This window comes from Panulirus ornatus, chromosome 29 (assembly GCF_036320965.1).
Source record: "Panulirus ornatus isolate Po-2019 chromosome 29, ASM3632096v1, whole genome shotgun sequence".
NCBI lineage: Eukaryota > Metazoa > Arthropoda > Malacostraca > Decapoda > Palinuridae > Panulirus > Panulirus ornatus.
Genome location: NC_092252.1, coordinates 15,619,671 through 15,631,191, shown reverse-complemented (window position 1 = coordinate 15,631,191; position 11,521 = coordinate 15,619,671). Strand labels below are relative to the sequence as shown.

Below are 11,521 nucleotides of genomic sequence, written 5' to 3'. Positions count from 1 at the left end.
CCTCAAATCCATGGTGCAGAGATAAGATATTTAGATAATGATTCATAGAAAACATGATCAGTTTTTGAGGAGATATTACAAACATCTAAAGAGAGAATGGGGTCTGCAAAGTTTTTAAATGTAATTTACAACCTAGCAGTATATACCTGGCATGTTCCATATTACTACTCATTACTTCAAAGAATTCCTGATAAGATGTCAATATTGTATCATCAGTATTTTATTCATGATTGTATTCTTAAATATTACAAACAACACAAAGAACTCACAAGGGGTTTCACTCTGCTTTTCTTGGTGGCAAGGACCTGGTGTGCCGGTGCAGATTGGCTCAGTGTGGCCAACAGGTCAGGGTCAGGCTGCCCTTCCAGCAGTGGCAGCCAGTGGACCCCACCTATTACAGACCCCCTGTAGGTGAACACATACATACATACTATTAGATAATGATCTATATGTATATGTTTTACCTAGCTGTTTAATGTATCATCTTCCTTAAACAATTTGGACTCAGATCATCATCGTATCATCTTCAAACAACAATTTAAGAAGGCATCCATCTACATATGTCCGCAAAAAACTTTGTCCACCTCCCATGTATTTTCAAAGGCAATACACAGCCAAGGGTTATTGTAGGTACAAGCATATGATGCTTGTAGGGTGAAAAACATGATACATCTGATAGCCGAGACTAGTGTTTCTAATGGTGTGAGCAGTGAGCACCAGTAACCTGACTCAGTGTGCCTCAGGTTACATTTGAATGAAGGATGTTCTTTCTTTACTCTTCTAGGTTATCACTTCATTTTGGGAATTTTGCTTCTGGGCACTGTATTTCTTCCACAAGTGCTTCAAGATGGTTGACTCTTACCTTTCTGAGGAGGAGAAAGCCAGAATTCTCACTTGGAAGCAAGAAAATGTGGGTACATGTCAGATTTCTAGGCACATTGGGTGTTCAGAATGCATGGTCAGGTGGCTTCTTCCTGTGGACCCAAAACATGGACCAAGAATACTTTAGGAACCTCTCCAGTTCCATGCCCAAACATCTGTAGGTGGTAATCAAGGCTGAAGGAGAGATGACAAAGTAATAAAATGTAAGTGTGACATCACCTTTGAAAATATATGGGAAGGAGGACAGGGTTTTTTGCAGATACCAAATATCCTATTGGACTCTTCCCAATATACAGTGGGTTATACCAAGTAAGAAGCGCATAGATCACTTCTCAGAAGGTTGGGGGGGGGGGGTGCAGACTGAACCATCCGAGTGAAATTATGCCAATTACATTGAAGGCGAGGAAAAAATGGTGATGATGTGACCATCCTGAAAATGCCACCTTAGCTTAAAGGGCCCTCATCTGTATGTTAAGATTTTCATGTTCTAATGCTTCTTCCCTCAATATGCTCCTGCTAACCCCCACCTCCCTTGCACACTCCTATGTCTCACCCCACTTTCTTCACTAATATCTTCACTAATACCCTCTACCAGGTTTTGCTCCCCTGTCATCTTCCTATCCTATTTCTGTTACAATCGTTCTCTTCCTCATTCCTCAGTGTATCTACTCTACTAACTTCAAGGCCACTGAAGTAATTACCTTACTGCACATACTTAAATGTTACAGACCCACATTTCCCAAGCACACACTACCATAGCCAAAGCAACTCTCAGACTTCACCAACCTGATGACGTACACTTTTTCCATACATTGCTGTCCTAAAGCTTTAGAAGTTTACCCGTCTTTCACCCTCTCCTCCAGTATGTCACCCTCCAATCCACTGTTCCCACTGGAGGGCACTGTACAAATATCCAATATTTAATTCCCAGTCTATTGTTCACCCATAACTTACAATGGCACACTTCCCACAAATGTTACCATTCTGTTCATACTTTACTATACAATGTTCTTTTCTCCTTTACTTTTCTAAGTTTCTTCACCTGTGCCAGAAATTTTTTCTGATGACACTATTATTATGGCTATAACTAACGTAAACATCCCTGGACACAGAGGTTACTGCTTTCTGCTGCTGCTGTTATGTTTGCTACCTGGCAATCCTTGCAGCATTTTTGGCATTTGAGGAAATTCCAGAATAGAAGAAGCGTCAAAAATATGGACAGATAGAACAAGAAATTATGATTTTATATATATATATGTACGTGTGTATGGGGGTTGGGCCATTTCTTTCGTCTGTTTCCTCGCGCTACCTCGCAATCGCGGGAGACAGCGACAAAGTATAAAAAAAAAAAAAAAAAAAAAAAAAAAAAAAAATATATATATATATATATATATATAGTGGGGGCTTTGCGGAAGATGAAAGCCGGCAAGGCAGCGGGTTTGGGTGGTGTTGCGGTGGAATTTGTTAAAAAAGGGGGTGACTGTGTTGTTGACTGGTTGGTGGGGTTGTTTAGTGTATGTATGACTCATGGTGAGGTGCCTGAGGATTGGCGGAATGCGTGCATAGTGCCATTGTACAAAGGCAAAGGGGATAAGAGTGAGTGCTCAAATTACAGAGGTATAAGTTTGTTGAGTATTCCTGGTAAATTATATGGGAGGGTATTGATTGAGAGGGTGAAGGCATGTACAGAGCATCAGATTGGGGAAGAGCAGTGTGGTTTCAGAAGTGGTGGAGGATGTGTGGATCAGGTGTTTGCTTTGAAGAATGTATGTGAGAAATACTTAGAAAAGCAAATGGATTTGTATGTAGCATTTGTGGATCTGGAGAAGGCATATGATAGAGTTGATAGAGATGCTCTGTGGAAGGTATTAAGAATATTTGGTGTGGGAGGCAAGTTGTTAGAAGCAGTGAAAAGTTTTTATCGAGGATGTAAGGCATGTGTACGTGTAGGAAGAGAGGAAAGTGATTGGTTCTCAGTGAATGTAGGTTTGCGGCAGGGGTGTGTGATGTCTCCATGGTTGTTTAATTTGTTTATGGATGGGGTTGTTAGGGAGGTAAATGCAGGAGTCTTGGAGAGAGGGGCAAGTATGGGGTCTGTTGGGGATGAGAGAGCTTGGGAAGTGAGTCAGTTGTTGTTCGCTGATGATACAGCGCTGGTGGCGGATTCATGTGAGAAACTGCAGAAGCTGGTGACGGAGTTTGGTAAAGTGTGTGGAAGAAGAAAGTTGGGAGTGAATGTGAATAAGAGCAAGGTTATTGGGTACAGTAGGGCTGAGGGTCAAGTCAATTGGGAGGTGAGTTTGAATGGTGAAAGGCTGGAGGAAGTGAAGTGTTTTAGATATCTGGGAGTGGATCTGTCAGCGGATGGAACCATGGAAGCGGAAGTGGATCATAGGGTGGGGGAGGGGGCGAAAATTTTGGGAGCCTTGAAAAATGTGTGGAAGTCGAGAACATTATCCCGGAAAGCAAAAATGGGTATGTTTGAAGGAATAGTAGTTCCAACAATGTTGTATGGTTGCGAGGCGTGGGCTATGGATAGAGTTGTGCGCAGGAGGATGGATGTGCTGGAAATGAGATGTTTGAGGACAATGTGTGGTGTGAGGTGGTTTGATCGAGTAAGTAACGTAAGGGTAAGAGAGAGGTGTGGAAATAAAAAGAGCGTGGTTGAGAGAGCAGAAGAGAGTGTTTTAAAATGGTTTGGGCACATGGAGAGAATGAGTGAGGAAAGATTGACCAAGAGGATATATGTGTCGGAGGTGGAGGGAACGAGGAGAAGAGGGAGACCAAATTGGAGGTGGAAAGATGGAGTGAAAAAGATTTTGTGTGATCGGGGCCTGAACATGCAGGAGGGTGAAAGGAGGGCAAGGAATAGAGTGAATTGGAGCGATGTGGTATACAGGGGTTGACGTGCTGTCAGTGGATTGAATCAAGGCATGTGAAGCGTCCGGGGTAAACCATGGAAAGCTGTGTAGGTATGTATATTTGTGTGTGTGGACGTGTGTATGTACATGTGTATGGGGGGGGTTGGGCCATTTCTTTCGTCTGTTTCCTTGCGCTACCTCGCAATACGCGGGAGACAGCGACAAAGTATAAAAAAAAAAAAAAAAAAAAAAAAAATATATATATATATATATATATATATATATATATATATATATATATATATATATATATACGCATTTTAACTTTCTAAAAGGGGAAACAGAAGAAGGAGTCACGCGGGGAGTGCTCATCCTCCTCGAAGGCTCAGATTGGGGTGTCTAAATGTGTGTGGATGTAACCAAGATGAGGAAAAAGGAGAGATAGGTAGTATGTTTGAGGAAAGGAACCTGGATGTTTTGGTTCTGAGTGAAACGAAGCTCAAGGGTAAAGGGGAAGAGTGGTTTGGGAATGTCTTGGGATAAAGTCAGGGGTTAGTGAGAGGACAAGAGCAAGGGAAGGAGTAGCACTACTCCTGAAACAGGAGTGGTGGGAGTATGTGATAGAGTGTAAGAAAGTAAACTCTAGATTGATATGGGTAAAACTGAAAGTTGATGGAGAGAGATGGGTGATTATTGGTGCATATGCACCTGGGCATGAGAAGAAAGATCATGAGAGGCAAGCGTTTTGGGAGCAGCTGAATGAGTGTGTTAGTGGTTTTGATGCACGAGACCAGGTTATAGTGATGGGTGATTTGAATGCAAAGGTGAGTAATGTGGCAGTTGAGGGAATAATTGGTATACATGGGGTGTTCAGTGTTGCAAATGGAAATGGTGAAGAGCTTGTAGATTTATGTGCTGAAAAAGGACTGTCGTTATTGGATTACATGTTAATTGATAGGCACGCAAAAGAGAGACTTTTGGATGTTAATGTGCTGAGAGGTGCAACTGGAGGGATGTCTGATCATTATTTTGTGGAGGCGAAGGTGAAGATTTGTAGAGGTTTTCAGAAAAGAAGAGAGAATGTTGGGGTGAAGAGAGTGGTGAGAGTAAGTGAGCTTGGGTAGGAGACTTGTGTGAGGAAGTACCAGGAGAGACTGAGTGCAGAATGGAAAAAGGTGAGAACAAAGGACGTAAGGGGAGTGGGGGAGGAATGGGATGCATTTAGGGAAGCAGTGATGGCGTGCGCAAAAGATGCTTGTGGCATGAGAAGCGTGGGATGTGGGCAGATTAGAAAGGGTAGTGAGTGGTGGGATGAAGAAGTAAGATTATTAGTGAAAGAGAAGAGAGAGGCATTTGGACGATTTTTGCAGGGAAATAATGCAAATGAGTGGGAGACGTATAAAAGAAAGTGGCAGGAGGTCAAGAGAAAGGTGCAAGAGGTGAAAAAAGAGGGCAAATGAGAGTTGGGGTGAGAGAGTATCATTAAATTTTAGGGAGAATAAAAAGATGTTTTGGGAGGAGGTAAATAAAGTGCATAAGACAAGGGAACAAATGGGAACTTCAGTGAAGGGGGCTAATGGGGAGGTGATAACAAGTAGTGGTGATGTGAGAAGGAGGTGGAGTAAGTATTTTGAAGTTTTGTTGAGTGCGTTTGATGATAGAGTGGCAGCTATAGGGTGTTTTGGTCGAGGTGATGTGCAAAGTGAGAGGGTTAAGGAAAATGATTTGGTAAACAGAGAAGAGGTAGTAAAAGCTTTGCAGAAGATGAAAGCCGGCAAGGCAGCGGGTTTGGATGGTATTGCAGTGGAATTTATAAAAAGAAAAGGGGGTGACTGTGTTGTTGACTGGTTGGTAAGGTTATTTAATGTATGTATGATTCATGGTGAGGTGCCTGAGGATTGGCGGAATGCTTGCATAGTGCCACTGTACAAAGGCAAAGGAGACAAAGGTGAGTGCTCAAATTACAGAGGTATAAGTTTGTTGAGTATTCCTGGTAAATCATATGGGAGGGTATTGATTGAGAGGATGAAGGCATGTACAGAGCATCAGATTGGGGAAGAGCAGTGTGGTTTCAGAAGCAGTAGAGGATGTGTGGATCAGGTGTTTGCTTTGAGGAATGTATGTGAAAAATACTTAGAAAAGCAAATGGATTTGTATGTAGCATTTATGGATCTGGAGAAGGCATATGATAGAGTTGATAGAGATGCTCTGTGGAAGGTATTAAGAATATATGGTGTGGGAGGCAAGTTGTTAGAAACAGTGAAAAGTTTTTATCGAGATGTAAGGCAAGTGTGCGTGTAGGAAGAGAGGAAAGTAATTGGTTCTCAGTGAATGTAGGTTTGCGGCAGGGGTGTGTGATGTCTCCATGGCTGATTAATTTGTTTATGGATGGGGTTGTTAGGGAGGTGAATGCAAGAGTTTTGGAAAGAGGGGCAAGTATGCAGTCTGTTGTGGATGAGAGAGCATGGGAAGTGAGTCAGTTGTTGTTCGCTGATGATACAGCGCTGGTGGCTGATTCATGTGAGAAATTGCAGAAGCTGGTGACTGAGTTTGGTAAAGTGTGTGAAAGAAGAAAGTTGAGAGTAAATGTGAATAAGAGCAAGGTTATTAGGTACAGTAGGGTTGAGGGTCAAGTCAACTGGGAGGTAAGTTTGAATGGAGAAAAACTGGAGGAAGTGAAGTGTTTTAGATATCTGGGAGTGGATTTGGCAGCGGATGGAACCATGGAAGCGGAAGTGAATCATAGGGTGGGGGAGGGGGCGAAAATTCTGGGAGCCTTGAAGAACGTGTGGAAGTCAAGAACATTATCTCGGAAAGCAAAAATGGGTATGTTTGAAGGAATAGTGGTTCCAACAATGTTGTATGGTTGCGAGGCGTGGGCTATGGATAGAGCTGTGCGCAGGAGGGTGGATGTGCTGGAAATGAGATGTTTGAGGACAATATGTGGTGTGAGGTGGTTTGATCGAGTAAGTAATAATTGGGTAAGAGAGATGTGTGGTAATAAAAAGAGTGTGGTTGAGAGAGCAGAAGAGGGTGTTTTGACATGGTTTGGTCACATGGAGAGAATGAGTGAGGAAAGATTGACCAAGAGGATATGTGTGTCAGAGGTGGTGGGAATGAGAAGTGGGAGACCAAACTGGAGGTGGAAAGATGGAGTGAAAAAGATTTTGAGTGATCGGGGCCTGAACATGCAGGAGGGTGAAAGGTGTGCAAGGAATAGAGTGAATTGGAACGATTTGGTATACCAGGGTCGACGTGCTGTCAATGGATTGAACCAGGGCATGTGAAGCATCTGGGGTAAACCATGGAAAGTTCTGTGGGGCCTAGATGTGGAAAGGGAGCTGTGGTTTCGGTGCATTATTACATGACAGCTAGAGACTGAGTGTGAACCAATGGGGCCTTTGTTGTCTTTTCCTAGTGCTACCTCGCACACATGAGGGGAGAGGGGGTTGTTTTTTAATGTGTGGCGGGGTGGCGATGGGAATGAATAAAGGCAGACAGTATGAATTATGTACATATATATATATATATATATATATATATATATATATATATATATATATATATATATATATATATGTTGAGATGTATAGGTATGTATATTTACGTGTGTGGATGTGTATGTATATACATGTGTATGTAGGGTATGTGGGTGGGTTGGGCCATTCTTTCGTCCGTTTCCTTGTGCTACCTCGCTAACGCGAGAGACAGCGACAAAGCAAAATAAAATAAATAATAAATAATATATATATATATATATATATATATATATATATATATATATATATATATATATATATATATATATATATATACTATCAAATACAGGTCTTCCATGCCCATATATGCTTGCTCATGTGAAATGGCTGAGAGAATGACAGATCTCATTTCTCTAGTATAACCATTATTCCCACCATTTCTCTCTTCATACTCCCATATGACAGGCACAACTTCCCCATAGAACAATAACAGTTTCCCCAAAATATTTTGCACTTCTATCCTGCCAAGGGTAACTGTGTATGGGAATTGGTCATCATGCACCTGGTAACTTACTCTGCGTGTCTACAGACAGGAACACCTTTTTAGGGTATAGAAAATAGAAAATCACAAGGGGCTGAATTTGATGACAATACCCTAGAAGGACCCATCGTACCTCTGTGTCAGAACCTACTGGTCAAAGATTTGGGTGAAGGTCCAGGCAAGTGGCTTATTGTAGTCTAAGGTGATACTACTGCCATCCCTGCTGGTAAGGCTGCCAGGGGAGAAGCCTGATCCAGGAAGGTACTTGGGTAGGAAGCCGTACACCTGCACCAGCAGGATGGATCGCTCGTCATATTGAAGGTGTAGAGTCTAGCATGAAAGAGAAAGGTTTCATGAACCTTACTACCTATTGTCTCTACTTCTTGATATCTCTATTGGTCATGAAAAAAACTGCTTGCCATCTCTACTGGTGATGTTACTACTGTTGTATTCCAGCTACCAGAGCGACGTCTAGACAAAAGAGTATGATAACATTTATGCAACCCATTGCCCTGATCCTTGCGAGTCGAGGAACTCTTAACTTTGACATATCTAAAATAAGATACATCTGTATGGAGAGTTTAGTAATATACCTTATATATGTATATAAGGAATGTACCTATGCCCTATTGATCAATCTGTCTTTGTAGGAGGTTCTAAGAAGGTAAAACCAACTGCATTAAAGTAAGATACTGAGGCTTACCTCAGGGTCCTTAGATATCCACTGGTCCTAGCTTACCTCAGGGTCGTCAAGCCACTGTGGCGACCGCTGGTACGAAAGGAAGTCTGGGGTCCTAGTAATGAAGTGTTGAGGACGACCATCTCCAGGAGCCTCTGGAAGGTTCTTAGCCCCTTCCCCAGGAAGCACCCGGCAGTAGGCGTGGCAGTAGAAACCTTCGAGATTTTCTGTTGGTGAGAAAGTAAAAATCCTTGATCGTTTTCTTTAACAATACACCCAAGAAAAATATTCTTGACTAATACTGTGTCCAACCCCCTGATGATCAGGGAGTTCGTGGAGGGAATGGGCATCAGAGATATAGATAGATCGATACAAGTCTAGTGGTAAACTCACCCACTTGTTCTTACCTGGTAGAGAGAACACCCCCTGGACAGCAGCCTTCAGGCCCAGCTTGGTGTCGTAGTGGACATAGTGGGTGTAGTCAATGTCTGGCGGCGGCAGTTTCGTCCGCTTCTGCTGGGCCCTCCAGTCCAAAGACTCTTCCATGTACCGCTGAGGAAGGAGAGAGGCCAAACTTAGGCATCACCGTCAGGTATGTGTGTGTGTGTGTGTGTGTGATAGCTTAATTAAACTGTGCAGGAAAGAAGTTTTGCACTTGTGAGGCCCCCATCATTCTCCGCTATCATACAGCTTCTTTAATCTATATGTTGTCTGCGTTAACCATGTCCTCAGTCATTCTGCTCCATTCATCCACCACTCTTATGCTATAAAGATAATTCTTTACATCTTTTTTTTCAAAGTTTCTAGCTTTATTTCATGTCATGTCCTCTGATTCTTCTATCTCTACATCTCTCAAAAACTTATCATCGTCTATGTCGTCGATCTGTTTTAAAAATTTAAAAGGTTTTTCTTCAGGTCACTCCTCACTCTTTTCACTTCCCTCGTGACCTTTGCATCGTCTGCAAACATATTCAAGTAGGATTCCATCCCTTAAGGCAAGTCATTTACACAGATCAAGAGCAGCAACGGTCCCAAAGCAAAAACTCTGGCATTCCACTAGTCACTTCGACTCATTTGGAAAAGGCTCCTCAAACATACGTTCTCCCTTCCCTCTTACAGACATACTCTCCTTTCCACTGAAGGAGTTTCCCTCCTTATTCTTGCCTCGTTATCCAGCTTCTAAATCAGCCAACCATGCGGTGCGGTGGCAGATTTTTTCTGGCAGTCCAGATACAAACAGTCTAACCAGCGGTCCTTTTGTCTCTAAGGCAGAGCTCACTCTCTCGTAGAACTCTAAGGGGCTAGTCACAAATGACCTGTTTCTTAAAATAGTAATGTATCTTAAACTTAGGTGATTTCTTAACTGTAGAAAATCAGCCATTTGTGTCTGTTTGACCCAAGGGTAGGGGAGCATTTTGTCCACCAGAAAACAATGACATGAAATCTTTATCCTTATAAACAACGGCTAAACTATAGGAATCATTGGAGGGATTGTCACTTCAACTTCGTAGCTGAGGTAAAGCCAGATGATGAGGGCGCTATTCCTCAGCGATACCTCGCTGTCCCCCAGCTTCCTCATTCTGTTTCTCATCTTCACCCCGTTTCTCAGGCCCAGCTATCTTTGCCCCACGACATCTACACTCTCCCTTAGCAGCTCCCTGATTACCCCCTCGTCTTCTGTAACAGTAACACTTCTTATCTAAAATATTCCAATTAGCACCGTGTCTCACTCCTAACGTCTGGTCACTTGACTGCCTCCAGCTCAGCAAGAGTAATTATTTAGAATTACCTGTCGCGTTAAGAACAAAGGTCATTAGCGGCGTCAATCTGCCACGAGTGAAACTGTTCCAAAAACGAAGTTCTGATCAAGGAACATGGACGAGGCTGTCCAAACTGTACAGGATAGACGTAGTTTCTTACTATCCACACATTTGTGATCAACAGAACCCTTACTGTCTATACTTATTCTCTGATAACTGAACTATTGTAATTAATAAATAGTCGAGTTTCCAGGATGAAATACAGAAACTATCAAGAGGATTGCTAGACTCGAAGTCTCGACGCAGTAGATGAAGCTCATCCACTTATTCGGATTTCGATTCAGTAAAACATTCTGTGACGGAACCAAATCTTCTTCAGTCAGACAAATACAGTATATTCTATCATTATATAGGGCATCCAGTGCAACAGCGAGCACTGACAATAGTATATAGTAAACAACAGTACCAGAACACCTACCTTTCTTTAACCTCCAAGCTTATTGAGTTCGACCCCCTGAACCCTCGGACCGAACCACCACTACCCGAAGCTTCACACATGACACAAACCAAACTCAGGGGTTCAGGTTTACAGCAAGTTGCTTCGGTCATTTTCACCACAACTAAATCAAGCAACAAGTACGTTCAGGTGGTAAGGGCTATGTACGTTACGTACGTGCAGGTGGTATAGTCTCTGTCCACCACGGACGCGCAGACAGTAAGGTCTCTATCCATCACGAACGAACAGATGTACGAATGATAAGAGGTACGTCTGTACTGGACGGAAGTGAATCTGAATATGTACCGCATCTTTGAACTGACTCAACATGAACACAGAGCTACAAAGACAGGAAAGTTACTGATCTCGTTGGTATATAGCTAACTGGCAGCCAGGTCATATAGTCAAGGCGTCAGCTGTTCACCTAACTTACTTGGACATTTCCTATAACGCAGAGGACAGACTCAAGTGTAATGATCATGTACCTCTCACGCATCATTTAAGAAAAAAGTGGACACATTACATGAAAAAATAATTAACTATTGATAAGAACACATGTCTGACTAATGCATTAATGATATATAAACTATATATTTCTCATAGCCCCAGCATAAAGATATGTTGAAGAAGTTGAATAATAAATCTATGAAGAAAAGAATGATGGGTAAATAAGGTAGATTAATGTCGAACTAAGACTTTGGTTGCCGTCAGCAAATATAATAGTCCCACCTCTTATATTCTAGTTTTAAATTTACTCAACAGATGGCAGTAGCATGTCAATACAGTAGCAAGCATAGTGTATTACACGGGCGATCTTTTGCAT

At 42.3% G+C, this 11,521-nt stretch overlaps 1 protein-coding gene across 1 annotated transcript in view; it reads right to left on the bottom strand.

Moving 5' to 3' along the window:
• LOC139758146 (uncharacterized) overlaps nucleotides 1-11,521 on the bottom strand; it is a 43,668-nt gene that overhangs the window by 4,381 nt on the left and 27,766 nt on the right. The window contains exons 10-13 of the mRNA XM_071679299.1: nucleotides 8,850-8,994; nucleotides 8,503-8,669; nucleotides 7,915-8,093; nucleotides 270-405 (exon numbers count right to left, since the gene is read on the bottom strand). Coding sequence (XP_071535400.1) covers nucleotides 270-405; nucleotides 7,915-8,093; nucleotides 8,503-8,669; nucleotides 8,850-8,994 — 627 coding nt within the window. The remainder of the gene's footprint in view (nucleotides 1-269; nucleotides 406-7,914; nucleotides 8,094-8,502; nucleotides 8,670-8,849; nucleotides 8,995-11,521) is intronic.